This window comes from Cynara cardunculus, unplaced genomic scaffold, assembly GCF_001531365.2.
Source record: "Cynara cardunculus var. scolymus isolate 2C unplaced genomic scaffold, CcrdV1 Un_Scaffold_1805, whole genome shotgun sequence".
Taxonomy (NCBI): domain Eukaryota; kingdom Viridiplantae; phylum Streptophyta; class Magnoliopsida; order Asterales; family Asteraceae; genus Cynara; species Cynara cardunculus.
In genome coordinates, this window is record NW_020200880.1 from 42568 (window position 1) to 59908 (window position 17341).

At 31.8% G+C, this 17341-nt stretch overlaps 1 protein-coding gene across 1 annotated transcript; it reads left to right on the forward strand.

Moving 5' to 3' along the window:
* Positions 1-7859: 7859 nt before the first annotated feature.
* On the forward strand, positions 7860-17085 carry LOC112502718 (F-box/LRR-repeat protein 10; the record flags this gene model as incomplete). Its single annotated transcript, XM_025106710.1, has 4 exons — positions 7860-8170; positions 8386-8591; positions 10598-10691; positions 15598-17085. Coding segments are annotated over exons 1-4 (2007 nt in total), but the record flags the coding sequence as incomplete, so codon positions are not given.
* Between the last annotated feature and the right edge of the window lie 256 nt (positions 17086-17341).

A 17341-nucleotide genomic window follows, 5' to 3' on the forward strand; every position in this document is an offset into this window, starting at 1 on the left:
TAGTTTTTCTTATTACTGCAATGTACTTTCAAACTATTTTTTATCAAAACATTATACTTTGAAAAATTTACTCATTATAGCATTGAATAACCTTTTGGTTTAAATTTACCCATTATATCAAGTTTTCATGTCACCTCATTGTCCATGTATGATGTCCACATGTACTATAGTGATGTGACTTTCTTATTATAACATTGTACTTTCAAAATTATTTTATTATAACATCTACTAGCTCTTATTAAACAATGTATTTCTAATTTTAATATTTATATATTTTACATGTTATTTAATAAATATATTAAATGAATAAAATATTTTAAATTATTCAGTAATATACCAATATTAATAAAACTAGTAGAAGACAACTTATCTTGCTAAATTATTCAGTAATATACCAATATTGATGTACTTTCAAAAAAAATATATATTACGCATCGTAATTTTAAAAATTTACCCGTTATAACATTGAATAACCTATTAAATTAAATTTACCCATTATATTTGTCACCTCATCGTCCATGTAGGCTATCCACATGTAGGATAATGCTAACATGACATTTCTTATTATAGCATTGTACTTTCAAAAATACTTTATTATAACATCACCAATTTCAATTACAACATTGTACTTTTAATTTTAATATTTTTAGTATTTAAATATTGTAAATTTAATCAAATATATTTACTAAAAATTATAGTATTAAATTGTATTGGTGACACTTGTATGTGTTAGCTATTTTGATTTGTTTGCAGAGTTTTAAAAAAGTGTTTTTTATTTAAAAAATATAATATTTAATTTAACAAAAAAACTTACATAATGGTAAAAGAGATTAAATTTCATGTATTGTTTGCTATATTATTGAAGATATGTTAATGCTAAAAAAGTTACCGATTTGGATGTTTTTTGTCTTCTATAATATGACAAAAAACAAAATAAAAAACGATATTATAATCTCAAATAATATTTATTATAATTTTTACTAAACATATTTGATTATATTTACAATGTTTAAATGAAAAAAAAATATCAGTACAACGTTGTAATTGAAATTGATGATATTATAATAAAGTAAATTTAAAAGTACTTACTAGTAATAAAAAAATGTCATGTCAGCACTATTGTACATGTGGACAGCCTATGTGGACGATGATGTGACAAATAAATCAGATACAATAAGTAAATATAATTTAAAAGGTTATCTAATGCTATAACGGGTAAATTTTTGAATGTACGATGCTCTAATAAAAAAATATTTTGAAAGTATATTGTTATAATAAGAAAAACTTAAATTATAATGCTATAATAAGAAAATTTGTAAAAGTAAGTTGTTATTTCACACATTTTTCTCTTATAGCTATTACTCTTTTAACAATTATGTAATATAAGTTTGTTATATACTAGAAGCGTACTCACGCAATATAGCGAGAAACATTTCAATTTTAATGTTTCATTTTATAATACGATTTTGTATGGTTTTGAGAAAATGATAATGTTTTTATATTTGTATAAAATATAAATTTGAAGATCCATAAAAATTTCTATAAGTATTAGTATCAAATTAACAATTTAAAAGTTCTCGTTTTTTGTATAATTTTTTTAGTACAATTTAATTTAGATTTAGTAAGGCTGTGATTTAGAGATGAGGAGATATGTTTAATAGGTTGTACCAAAGCATTGAGAATTTGTAAACTTGAAAATTAAGTAACATAACATTACATATTAGTACATAATGCTTTGAAAGTAGATTTTAAGGGACCGTTTACCAAATACTTAGGTAAACGCTTACCAAGTTATATTACCTTATCAGATGAATATGATAAGGACTAAAAATCTAACCCGGTAAGAACGAGACAAGAACCGAGAGTCTTACCCGATAAATGAGGGAAATTACTCTTACCACAGTCAGCTCTTACTGGGTAAATTGTTGCATAAAAAGCCGTTTTTGTTGACTAAAATCTTACTCGATAAGTAAATAATAGTATTGAATTTTCTCGGTAAATACTTACAAGGTAAATATTTGGTAAACGACCCCTAAGAAATTGAGCCGAATACTTTATAATATAGTATAGATATCGAACAACTGAAGATGATCCATAAATTTTAAATATTATTGTTATTTATTTAAATTCATTATTAATATATAATGCAATATTTTATTGTATTTTTTATTTATTAACTTTTTAATTTATTAGGTTATTAATCCTTTAGTTGTTTGGATTAAATTAATTCTTAAAAATTAGATATCGTATCATGTTTACGAAAATAACTTTTAACATCAAAAAGTTATTAAATTTTTTGTATTTTAAATAACAATTATATATAAATCAATTTTTTAACTAAGTTTTTTTACATATTTAATTATTGGCTGAATGTTTAAAAATACCAACATTAACATGTCAGAGAAAAAACTTATAAATTATAGTTAAAGTTATAAAGTTTTGCAAAAAAGAATTTACTTAATTTATAAACAAATATAATATATATTTGGAGAATAAAATAAATAGATATTATTATTCAATTAAATAAAAAGTTATGTTAAAAGTTCATAAAAAGTATATAATTTGCTATTACACCCATCAAACCTAAGGTTTCACCAAGGGGAGTAAAATGAACTGCAACATCATGTGACCCTGCCATATGATCCTAGGGTCGCCATTCAGAGGTTGCCCTCTACCCTGACTAAACTTACGGTACGAGAAATGCGACGGTGGTTTTATGGTGCAAAGATCGCAACTACAAGGGTCACAATCCTCCACTTACGGCACGTGAAGTGCGATCCTACCCTTGCGATGCAAGGATCGCAACATAAGGGTCACATGACACCTGATGAGGCGTTAAATGCTTCAGCCAATGTCCATTTTAAAGTCAAATCACAAAGATGAGTTCAAAATTCCAGAAAGTAGTCATAAGAATCTAATAAAGAGTGTAATCTCAATTAAGGCTTGATCAACAAACTAAACAATTTTATTCCAAAATTCTGGGTGTTACATATATACGGAAAGGTTCAGAGGAAAACTCTAAAAAATGAAAAACTAGATAACACCTTATTTAACCATGAGATTAATTGATCTGATGGATGTGATTAAATGAACGGTTACAACAATATTTTTTAATTAAAAAATTCACCCCCTAATTTTTATTCAAAAAATAAACAAATTTTGAGCGGAATAAATTACACAAAAAAGATCATATATTTTCCTGCGTTAATTTGACATCCATATTAATATCATTTTCATATGTTATTTGTGGGTTTTCATCTACTTAACGTGACCACACACACCACACACACACACACACACACACACACACACATATATATATATATATATATGGTCATTCGTGAGAATCAAATATCTTGTGAGATTCGTAAAAATTAATCTCAACTACAAATAATATTAAAACAAGAGTTAATATAACAGTAATTTTGACTAAATAAATTGAATTAAGGCAAATCTTCTCTCTCCTCCCTTTTCTATTTTTTTTCCTCATCTCCAACTAAAAGAATTTGACGAGCATATTAAAGAATTCGACAGCACGTTTTTTAAATTTGTGAACACATGTTATACTTGAACATACTGAACACCAAAACTCTCAATTGGAATCACAAGATTTTCATTATGAACACATTGTAAACACCTTATCAACACATTTTGAATCATTGTGAACATCTTATAAATTCTAGCGTTTTGGTACACAAATATCTGATTTTCGTAGAAATCCTGATTCAAAACATAAAAACACCAAAAACATTATCCAAATTTTGGAAAACATAAACAAGAACTTCAATAACATAATTGGAAAAAATAAATTTAATTAAGTAGATTTCTAAAATAATAAGATTAATGAGTTTTCTAAAATAATAGGAAGATAAATTTAATTAAATATTTTGATGAGTTGTTAATTTTTTTATTATTAAATTATCCTTTTATTTTATTTAAGAAATAAAATTAACTATCACAAGTGATTTATGTATATTGCATCCTACGGATGTCGCGATTTCTATAGAGTTATTATTTGATTATGTCAAATATAATAATATATAATATTATGTATATAAGATAAGAGAAGCGATCAAATGAAAACTGCTCTCATTTATATAAATCATGTAAATCAATCTCATCTATCCATTTTTTTTAATCAATAATCAAGATTAGTTTAGTTTATTTTAAGAAATTAAAAATATATATATATATTAAAAAATTTATTTTATAATAGCGAGAAGAACAAAATGGTAAACACAACCACTTTTATTTTAGGAAATTTAAAAAAATATATTAAAAAATTTATTTTAGGAAATTTAAAAAAATATATATATCCATGCCTTTAAATACAATGAATTCATATTATTTTCTAATCAAGGCAACAATATCCTATATATCATATTATTAATAAAACAAAATTATTTTGTAAAGTAATATATTATTTTTACGTTCACATTTTTTAAAATAACATTCATCATTAGAATATATCAAAGATATAAATAAAACACACCATAGTCAATTCTACATAATGAATCATTTTGAATAGAAAAAAAATTGTACTACATTACATGAACGAAATGGTTTCACAGTTTCATCAATACACTAATCAACGTAATTCTGATCAGATTTTGTCATTTTCATGTTATTGGTAGATGGATCTATTTCATTTTGATAATGAAATTGTTTCATTATTCACTAATTACACAAAATTTTCTTAGAAACCATGAAATGGTTTCACTTTCTTCAATCACCCATTTCATCGGCCAGCATAGTTTGATGAATCATTTGTCATTTCACGTTATTGATAATGAAATTGCTTCACTTTTCGCTAATTACCCATGCTTTTTCTTATATTTTCTGAAATGGTTTCACTTCCTTTACGCACCCATATCATCATGCATCCATTTCATGGTGCACCAATTTCATGTTATACCCATTTCATCATGCACTCATTTCATAATCATTTTCACTTACTYCATGCACCAATTTCACCATGTATGAAACCAGTTTCATCATGCACCCATTCCATAATCATTTTCACTTATTCCATGCACCAATTTCACCATGTATGAAACCGGTTTCATGAATATTTTTTTTATTCTATTACTGATTTTATGGATTTATAAATATAATAACTTAAGATTTTCATGAATACTGACAATAATAAACCGAGGCACAATATAACAAAATCCAATTTTTAATATTATAGTTTAATTAAACATTTAAATGTTACCATTTATAAAATTTCTTTTATTATGTTACCTTAATTAAGATTTATTAATAAGTTTCATATTTAATTGAAAACAATGCAAATGACCAATATATCCTTAATGATTAAATTTAATTAAAAAAATAGAATTTTCCTATTGGTCGAAATTAGTTTACACGGTTTCTAAGAATTGCACGGTTTTCATTTGAACGTGCCTCTATAAGGTAATATATATATATTATAATTATAGGGTCAGATTCAAATAAGAATGTGGTGAATGTACGGAAAGATGAGAAATTTCAATATCATATATGATTATATGCATAATACGTACGTTTAATCATATATGATTAAACACATGCTGCATTGACAACACATAGCTTCACCAAGTCACATTCGTCTCCTTTGGGCGTGTTTAATCGTATATGATTAAACGTACATATCACGTGTAATCATATATGATCTTGGAACTTTTCGTCATCTTGCAAATTGATTAACTTACCGAGTAGGATTTTAGTCCATTAAAACGACATCATATGCAACATTTTTATAAGATAAATGCTTACCTAGTAAGAGTCATCACTATCACTTATTGGGTAAAACTCTCCCTCCTTATAATTACTCTTATTGAGTAAGATTCTCAATCTTTATTATGTTAATCTAAAAAGGTAAAGTGACGAATAAACGACTTTTAGAGTATCTCCAACGGATTCTTCAAAATGGAAAATGAAACTTTAAAATATTTAAAACAAAAACACATTCAACTACAACAGATTCTCCATTTTAGAGATTACAAAATTGATTATATTAATAAAATTTATATTCTTTTCATCTAATAAAATATATTTTTCTATATAAATATTTATTTTCAAAGTTTCTTATCGGTGAAAATATATCAAATAATATTTCTCTCTTATTGTAATAATTTCATATTTGGCCTATTCTCCAAATTTGGAGATTTATAGAGCATCTCCAATAGATTATCAAAGACATAGAAAATATATATTTTGTTCTCTATTTTGCTCAACAGTTTCTCTAAAGTGTTTTATAAGAGCATCTCCCACATTCTCTAAAAATAGAGAAAATGGAGTTTTTATTTCTATAATAATTCAATATATTCTCTATCTTGTTCTCTAACAGATTCCCCAGGTTCTCCAAAATAGAGATTTTGAGGATTTTTGCTCAAATAGATTCCCTAAAACCTTTTCCAAAATGGAGAAGTATGAGGAGAGGATGAAAATTTCAAATTTGGAGATTTATTAAAAAATGATTATTTATGAGAGAAATAATATTTTATATGTTGTCTTAAATATTTTAATGATATAATTAATTGTATGATCTCCAAAATAAAGAATCCATTGGAGATGAATGCAATTTTTTGTGTGCGGAGATTTTGGCCTTTTCTTTTTCCATTTTAGAAAATGTGTTAGAAATGCTCTAAAATGGAGAAATACAGAGAAAACTCAAAATATAGATAATTCTCTAAAAAAATTCCCAAAGGAGAGAGAAATGAGTTTTTTTTATTCATTCTATCAATGAAGTTGAATTATTATTATTTAATATAATTTTTTTTTTATAGTGTATTGGATTATAAAATAATTGAATATTGAAATAATACAATTAATGATGAAATATTTAAAATATAGATTTTGTTAGAGTAAGATGTAATTTATTTTAGAGATTTTGACTTTTAATTCTCTATTTTAAAGAAATTATATGTATCTCTTGGAAATGTTCTAAAATAAAGAAAACAAGAAAAAAAAAAATTCCAAATTTAAAAAATTCTCTAAAACTTGATGAAAGGTGAAAGAAATTATTTTTTAATAAATTTCCACCAATAACGTTAAACTATTATCATTTTATTTGAAGTTTTTTTTTTAAAAAGTGCATTGAACTGGTAAAACTATATAATATCTTAATAACATAATTACTGTTGTAATCTTGTAATCTTTGAAATAGAGAACTCGATGGAGTTAGATGTAACTTTATTTAGAGATTTTGATTTTTGGTTTTCTATTTAGAAAAATTATAAAAAAACTTAGGGGTCGTTTACCTAAATACTTACCTGGTAAGCGTTTTTCGGTAGGAGTCAACACCATAATCTATTTTATAAGATAAGATTGTAGTATATTAAAATGGTGTCGTATGCAACAATTTACCCATTAAACGCTTACACGGGTAAGAGTCCTCACCATCACTTACCGGGTAAGACTCGATATCATTATCATCGCTCTTATCAAGTAAGATTTTCGATCTTTGCTATGGGCATCAGGTGAGGAAAGTTATCCAATCAACACTTACCGGATAAGTATTTAGTAAACGACCCCTTAATGGAAAAAGTTTTAGACTATCTCTTCTACTTTTTCCATTTTAAAGAAATGTTTTGAAGAATCTGTTAAAACAAAAAACATATTTAAAATCTTAAAAATATCTATTTTTTATTTTAAAAATCTGTTAAAAATATTTTTATTGCCTTGATTCAATTTAATTCATTAAATGAAATATACAAATATGATACAATATACATAAAACATATATTATAATAAATAAAATAAATGTGTATAAAAATAAATAAAAAAGATGTCCAGAAAATAGAGGCATATATATATATATACACACCTACACGCAATATATCCGGTTGCTTTCTCAAACTTTGATGAAATGTTTTTATATCCGATTGAGGATCTGTCCTAAATCCCTTCCGCTTGCCTGATTTTGAGCCGAAGATACAGTGTCTGTGTGTGAGAGAGAGAACGTAAAATGGCGGAATCCTCCGTTCGGAGGGTGAAAATGAAGGACAAAGCGCCGGCACAAGACAACGGTGGAGAAATCAGCCTCGATAGACTATCGTCGGAAGTTCTCGCAACAATTATGACCAAACTTGATGTTTCTTCGATATGCGCCATCTCCGTCACTTGCAAAAGCTTTCGTGTTTGCTCTCAAGAGATCTTCAAATTCCTTCCGAATTTCCACCTCCTCGTAATGAACTTATGTGTTTAAATGAGTGCATGCATCTTCAATTTCATTAATTTGTGAAATAACTGTTATTTCGTTGGTAGAAAAAGGAAATTGCAGCGTTGATGGTAATACTGTAATACTACTAGTGTTCATGAAACATTTTTATTTGATGATTTTGCTTCTATCTTCACTCTGGTTGATTGATTTTTCTTTTTGGAAAAAATGTGTTTGTACAGGAAATTGCCGCACCGATTGATCGATTACGGCGATTGTTGCTGCCCAACGCTTCGCTGCGAAGCCTAAAGCTAGATTGCAGGAGGATGAATGAATCTTCGATCGATTATCTTCTTCAGCCTGGCTTGCTTGAACTGTCGCTTCGGAATTGCTTCAGATTTAGCGGGAGGCTTCTTGCTGAGGTCGGAGCACGGTGCAAAGACTTAAGGTTGTTTCCTACTTCTTTCTGATATAATTTCATGTTTAAATGTGTAACTCTACTTGATTCGCTAGAAATTAGGTTTTCTACTTGCGCAAGTTATATTTTTATAGGTATTGCTATCCGAACCTGTATAGTTCGTATATAGTCCGATCTATCAACGATCGTATACAGATCGCTCCTTTTGCCCCAAGAATTTGGTAAGTATATTATGTGGCCTATGGTTCACTACTACTCCTCTCATTTCTCATTCATTCCTCGATGTGTAACTTAATAGACAGAGATAAGATTTTTGATGCTGGAAATTTATGATGTTCATTCTTATTGAGGCTTGTATTAATTAACGTGTCGTCTTAATTTGACAACATATCCAGATTACCCTCCCGTTCCCAAGCAAAGAGGTTAATCCATGACTGAAAGAGGTAGAGTTTGACTTTTAAGGTCAAACAAACTAGTTTTCATTTTCAAAATTGACCTGAATTGTTTGATTTTTAGATAATACATTTATAAACAAACTTTCTAGACATATTACCAACGGAACAGCATGTTTTATTTGTAACAAAATTCCAAATAAAATTGAATTTGAGCAGTGGCGGAGGGTAAGAGGGGCTATGAGGGCCATGCCCCCCCTGTTTTTCTTCCTTCCTGATACATTTTACTAATTTTTATAACTCTACGCCATTGTTCATGCTCCAGGACTTATTTTATTACTTTTAATAGTAATATACTATTACATGTTATCTTAAAATTTATAAAATAAATAAATACTAATATATAACCATTTCAAGTATTTTCAAGACTAGGAACCCAGATATTTTTGTAGGCTCTTCATATGCATTATAACATCTCAACTCAGATAGCTATTTGTTTTATTTAAAACGATTAAATAACGAGATTTAGAACTATAAAATATTACTTTTATAACTAAATATAAAATATGGACCGTAAAATATTTTATGAAATATGTAGAACTAAAGTTTAATGATATAATGATCAAATAAATTTTTTAGAATAATAAAGCTAATAAAATATTATTAACAGACGATGAATTAAAGTAATATATTTGTTAAACTAAAAAAGTGTTAATACAAGGCTTAGGATACCATGTAATAATGGATTGAGATTAGAATACGAGGAATAAATAATTAAACTAGATGAGATGAAACGACTGCAAACAACATAATAAGCTTTGGTAAAAGGGCAATCCGTATGAAATCTAATTTTAAAATGCCAAAACGGTATACTAGTTTCTTGTTAAACCGGATCCCCTCAACGATTTTCATATTCTATGATAACTACGTATTTAAAATCTCCTTTTTAAATAAACTAGAAGAAGTGGATTTGAAAACCAAAAAATATGTTATCTGAATGACATTGGGTTACGAGTTAGGACGAAAATAATACCGGATTTAAGATAACAATATAACAGTCTCATATACATAATTAGTTTTATAATAAGGCCTACTTACTATTAATTAACATAATGAAAACAAAGTATAAATATAAATCAAGAAGTAAAAATATTTCAGTATATAACATTTATGCACTATATGGAGTAACAGGTCTGTTTCGGCCCCATAGGTTATAAGGCCTGTGTTCTGCCACTGAATTTTAGAACTAATTTGTTTGACCTTACAGTGATATTTACCTCTGAGTTGACATGAAGGGAGTACAATACCTTAAATCTTTCAGGAGAGAGAATTCTAACCGAAGAGAAACATATTGATGGAGATATATGTATATTGGAAATGCTCTGTTATGTGATGAGGTGTAATAGCCCGCTATTTTGTTTGTGCCTGAATGTTTTCTTGCACCTTGTAGTGTAGACTATCTTATTAGACTTGAACACATGGTAGAGATTGCCGTAAATATCTTTCTTTAGCTTTTGATTTATGGCCATCTGTAAGCTTTCCATTTTATGTCATATGCTAGATCCTACAGTATCTGAATATGTGTGACAATTAAAGTTCTCAGTATCTGCAATTAATTAGCAGCATTAATTACGTGTTCTCCAGGTCTCTGTTTGTGAGTTCTGTGGCTGATAATCGAGGACAATTACATGATGTCTGTGATCTAGAGGGGTTACTCAGGGGTTGCACTCAATTGGAAGTAAGATTTTATTACCAAAGTGGTTTCTTAAATGGATGAAAATAGCAGACTTGTTAAAATGGTTGCATTTGGTGTTCACATGATGGGAAATAAATAGGCATCTCCAAGGTCCAATCCCTCTGATATGCAAAAAACATGAATAACTATTTTTGTTTGCTTTGACATACTCGTATTAACATGGGATGTCTACATTCCTTTTTTCTTTCCACTAAGGATAGCGATTGGAGTTTAAAGTACACTGTTACTGGTATCACACAGCGATAGAAGTTGAAAATCTGTGCTTGAGAAAGACTTCTGTTTGCTGTTGTCTTTCCTCTACAAATCCAATCAATTACATAACCTCAAATCCTAGACTAGAACTGCTGGGCATCACAACAAATTTGTACTATATAGTAATAAGCTGCATTTGTTAAAATCAGCAAACAAGTTTAATTAATCATTTCTAGCTTTCGTCATTGAAAAATCTAAGACCAATGTTTTGTCTCCAAATTACAAAAACCTACCAACCTTGTTGGACGGTGGGATGTCTAGAATTTTTCTTCAAATATTTTCTCTGTCACTTCTGTTGTGAAGCTGGCTATCGTTCTTAAGGTAAATTGAGGTTTATTTTCAGAGTCCTCCAAATACTTTAACCTAATATCCCTTGAATCAGCTGCTCAACTAGTGAGACTAATCATTCCCACATTAAAAAGTTCAATGTCACTGCTTTATTTGCTATGTACCTTTGTATGTAGATAGCCCCAGATTTCATTTATTAGTTCCATATTTTTCTATCCTTGGTGCTTGTTTCCATGTGGGGTTACTATGCCCTTGTATTTTACTTGGGAAAAAATCATTTCTCTGAACACCCTATTATTTTATAGACACATGGTTATTAAGCTCGTTGCAGATCTTTTCTCTTAATTACTTTTCTTTCTTTTCTTGAAGCTAAATAAGTGCAGATAGTAATAGTATTTTGATCAACTCAAGTGTCAAATATTTGTGGGGTAAATCCTCTCGCATAGCATGCATCTTAGAGCCAGCATAATGGATTTTGGTGGATTTTTGTCGTAGCATGTTTAGGGTTTGGCGTAGCATGGGACAAAACAAGAACTCACTGTCCCACGTTTGGCGTGACATGGGACAGGGATAAGAACTGGGACAAGGTGGGACAACATGGAACAAAAGAGGCTTTTTCTTGTTCTGCCAAAATAGGTGGAACAGGATGGGTGATACGTCTCAGCCCGACCCACATTGGGGTCAGATATATAAGCGTCACAAAAGAGAGGCAGGAAACAAGTAGAGGGGGGCAGTTTGCAATTTTCTTATTCTTAATTAGTTGATTAGGAATTAATTAGTTGATTAGGGAAGTTATTAACTAGTTTCTTAGGATAAGTATGTTTTCCTATTTTGGAGGATTAGGGTACGGCTTATTTAAGGGACCGACCACCCCATTGTTTGCAGGCATTCTAGTATTTTGATTCTTGTCGTAGACATTGGAGATTACTGGGTCTCGAATTCCAGGGTTTATTTTAATAAGCATCCGATTAGTGGTACTTTTGGCCGCTAATCTTGATTTTGCCAATTGATTCATATCAATGGGACATAAATAAGACATAAACTAAAATATTACTAATCTACCCTAGTTTGATATATAACCTTAATATGGTATTTGTTTTCACCGCTAGTTTCGGCCGCCGCCGCCGCCGCCACCGATGGTCACCTGCACCTCCTCTTCCACTACAATAACATCCTCCATCGCCTTCACAACCACCGTCCACCACCACCTCTACCATAGTCGACAACCGACCACCACCGTCCATTGCCACCACCACTGCCGCCGTTTGCCATCTCCAACTCCTCCTCTACTACAACAACCTCCTTCACCACCTTCACAACCACCGATTACCACCGTCCATTGCCACCTTTACAACCACCATCCATTACCACCAACACTACCACCATTGGCCACCTCGAACTCCCTTATACCGCAACAACCTCATGACCTCCACAACCACTGTTGACCATCGACCACCACCATTCGTTGCCACCACCACTACCACCATTGGCCACCTCCAACCCCTCCTCTACTGCAACAACCTCCTCCACAACCACCGTCGACCATCGACCACCACCATTCATTGCCACCTCACCTCCACTATAACCACCACCACCACCACTATCTTCACTACATCAGCCACAAGCACAACTACCTTCTCTACCGTTGTCGACCGCCACCACCACCACCACAATCCACCATCTTCACGTCCTCTATAACCAATGTCGTCCACCAACCACCATCGGCCACCGACCACCACCACCCATCGTCACTACTACCTTCGGCCACCACCACCTCCACCACCACTACTACCTCCACCACCACTATTACTATCATCAATTATATCAAATTTTTCATTCAAACTTGGTACCATTATATATATGTATGTATGTATGTATTCATTTATATGAAAATTGTGTAAAAATATTTATAAATTAAATCATTTATTTACTTTATTTGTGTTAATTATAAATATTATATAATATTAAAAATCATCAAACAACTTTTGGAGGTAACTTGTCTAGTTCTGTCCTGTCCAGTCATAGTCGTACCAAACACCAGGCATACACTTGTTTTGTCCAGTCCTACCCTCTTGTCCTGTCTAGTTCTGTCCTGTCCAGTTCTGTCCTGTCCAGTCCTTTCCAATCATGTCTGTATACCAAACACTACCTAAATGATGCATGGTCTCCTAAAGCTACAGCTTAAAAGCAAATAGCGTTAGGAGTTTTTCCATTAGTATATTAGGTTGTCGCAAATTCTTATTGTAAATGAAGTTGTTGTTTAGATCATGTTACCTCCATAGAAGTGTTTGATTGTTTGCTAAATGAAATAATAGAGGCCTCCTTTTCAAAAATCTGACTGTCGTAATGGTGTATTAACTCCATTCAACCTCTACTCAGTAATGTAAATATAAATTAAGAGGAAGTCTCTTTTTTAGCTGACATGTTGCAAGCTTTTTACCTTTGCTGTCTCTGTAGAGGGTAGGTCTAATTTATAATGCTACAGGTAAAAAGAAAACAGTGGAAGGAAATCGGTCCCTATTTGGTTCTCATATGGAAGGGAGGGAGTAATAGAAGGCATACGCTTATATACTAATACCAGTATACCATGAAGTTGTCTCATACCTTAAGCTCTTAGTTGTAAAGCAATGATCTTATTTTATTTCTTTACTAATATTTTTGTATTATAAGTTGGTAGCATTTAAGTATCTCACTCGGTGAATAGAGGTTTATTAGTGGATCTTGTTGATTATGCATTGTCCCCTAAAGCTCTGGTTGAAAAGATAAACTACTGCATTAGGAGTACTTCCATTAATTTATATGTTAGATCGATGCAATTATTTATTGGAGGTGATGTTATTCTCTAGATCATTTTATTTCATCAAAGTGTTTGATTTACTTTGTAAATCATAAAGGCTTCCTTTTCAAAAATGTACTCACTATGTAACATATCTATCACCATGATGTGCATATACACCGAGAGAGTATATTCTTTGGCTGGCATGTTGCAACTCTTTTACTTCGCTATCTCTGTAGAGGGTTGGTCGTATTTATAATGCTACTATAGGTTAAAAAGAATACAATAAAAAAGGAAACTAGTTCCTAGTCAGTTTTTATCTGGGATGGAAACTATAAATGAAGGTGCATGCTTTGTTATCAATGCCATGTAGGCCCTCTTGAATTAAGTTATTGATTAGAAAAGAAATATATTTTACTTCTTAGTATTATTGTTATATAGGGGTAGTAGTATTTTAAGTATCACACATGATGAATAAAGCTCAACGAAGAGGCCTCCCCGAACATGACATGTGGGCGACCCCCTGTACCTACAGGGTGCTTGTGCAGGGTGAGGCCTTTTTCATGATTATTCCAGTGTAGCTGAATCTATCGGTGCTAATATCACGAAGTCCAAAAATCGTGATCCTGTTTGTTTCTTCTCTGGTGTAGGTTCTTTCACCCAATTTATCTTCACCAAAAACAATGAATTATGAGCAACTATCTCAGTTTTTTGCATATGGGAATTTGCTTATCCCACCAAAATTTTGCCCTAATTTTGAGTTTTACCGAATTGAAAGTTTCAAGTTCCTAATAGGTAATGTGGATTTCAAAACCATGACCGTGTCTACGGTCTTATCCCTCACCTCTCCAACCCATTATCTGGTTGCTGACTAGAAAGAAGAAGAAAAAGTAACAAGTGATGATGGAAGGAAGAAAACTAGGATATTCATCTGGGTTTCGTTGTCAGGGTCTAGGTTTTGATTTGGATTTGGCTTTCGATCTTTTTTTCCATTTTTAATTCATCATTCTGTTCCTAGTTTTTCTTGAGTTTGAATCTGTAAAGAAGTTTCAAGTAGTAAATGAGTTTTTTCTTTATCGTATTTATATTTTGATTCAGTATTTAAAAAATGATGGTGAAGAAAGAAGAATAGAATGAAGATGATAAAGATAGAGTTAGTTTGACAATTTTACCCTTTTATATTGTCATGTGCTAAGCACATATTAAATTCAGTGGATCCAACTAATGGCGTTAGGGTAAAGGCGTAAGGCACTCTATTATTATGAATTAGCTTGGTTTTAGACTTGATTAGTATGAACTATCTAGGTTTTAGACTGTAAGTGCACAAAGAAATACCATGGTTAAAACCTTAAGATAGATAGCAAGTCCAAGTATCAAAATTTTACTTTACTCTTATGTTTATTTATTTGTACCGAGTTTCTCAGTATAGATGATGCACCGAAAGTAGTGCATTTACTTGGAATTGAAGTCTGTTTTTGGATTTTTCCCTTTTCTGGATACATTTTAATTGACGGTCTTTTTATTCTATCCCCTTTGTTTAATGTGTTGTTTGAAACATTCTTTTTCTCCCAGGAACTTGTCTTGATGTTTGATGTCTCGATATTCCGTCGTCCTGATTTTGCTCGTGTCTGGAATTTGGCTTCTGCAAAACTCACTTGTCTTCAGTTTGGCTACATAACTCAATTGATGGTTACGGAGCTGCTGAGTCCAACTGTAGCACCGAATCAGTCACCAAATCATATTGTCCCTCCCGTATTTCCTAATATCCAGAAACTTGGCCTCTCTGTGGACTACATTTCTAACACCATGATCAGCATAATATCACATAATCTGATCCATTTAACCCATTTGGATCTTCGAGATCAACCCATCATTGAACCTGGAGTTGCATTTGACCTTACTGACGAAGGTCTTCAGCTGATTAACCAACATGGGAGATTAAAACACCTTTCACTTATTCGTAGCCAGGAGTTTAATCCAACATTCTTCAGAAGAGTTACTGATCAAGGCATCCTCTTCATGGCTGACAGATGTACAAATATGGAAGCCATATGTCTTGGTGGTTTTTGTCAGGTCACAGATACCGGGTTCAAAACGCTCCTACATGCTTGCACAAACCTATACAAGCTAAAGGTTTTCAATGGCACCCGAATGACCGATCTCGTGTTCCTTGACATGTATGCGACTTCCCTGGCTCTGACCCTGGTAAGCTTAAGATGCTGTAACCTCTTAACGGATTCCGCTGTGCTGCAATTGGCGTTAAATATGGATCTCATCATGCTTGACTTCCGAGATTCTAGAAATATTGGTGATAAAGCCCTTCAAGCCATCAGCAAACTTCCAAAACTGAGAACTTTGCTATTAGATGGAACAGATGTAAGCGATGTGGGCTTGTCATACTTGAGAAAGGGTGCAAAAAGCAGTCTTGTTAAATTATCCATCAGAGGGTGCAAGAGGCTCACATGCAAGTGCATTTCTTCTCTTTTCAACGGTGGGTCCAACAGAGAATTACGTGAATTGGACTTGTCTAATCTGTCTGACCTCACCAATGCTGGCGTGCTTTTGCTTGTAAAGAACCGGATTCCGCTTGTTGACCTCCGAATGCGACATTGTCCTCTTATTGGTGACATGTCGGTGATGGCATTAGCATCAATGACCATGGCTGATGGGGACAGGTGGCATGGTAGTAGCTTGAGATCGTTGGATATATTCAACTGTGGTGGGATTTCCAAACTCTCTTTCCAGTGGCTTAAGAGGCCTTATTTCCCTGGTTTGAGGTGGTTGGGAGTGGCTGGATCCCTGAACCATGAGTTAGTCGACTCATTGGCAGTTGATAGACCGTTCTTGCACTTGATGACTCGTGGGGAGGAGCTCGGGACTGATAAGTGGGATAATTTGGATGATATTTACATGCATGATTTTGATGAAGTTGATGAACTCGAGCAATGGATATCTCAAGAAGATGAAAACATGACTGATGATGATACTGGCGATGATCTTGATGATGATGATGATGATGATACTAGCGATGATCTTGATGATGATGATGATGAAGATGATGATGATGATGATGATGATGATGGTAATGATGATATTGGTGACGACGACGATGACGATGATGTGGAGGGGGAGGGGGAAGCTGAAAATGACGAGTAGAAAATGAATCCTGAATTTGGTAAGACTCCTAAATCTGTTGTTAAATATGTAAATCCAAGGGTCCTTTTGTTTAGCCTGTTTCCCTTTATTTGTCGTCTTCATTTTTGGGCCTCAATTTACTTGTCAGCATACGGAAGTAGGATCCATAAAATGAAAATGG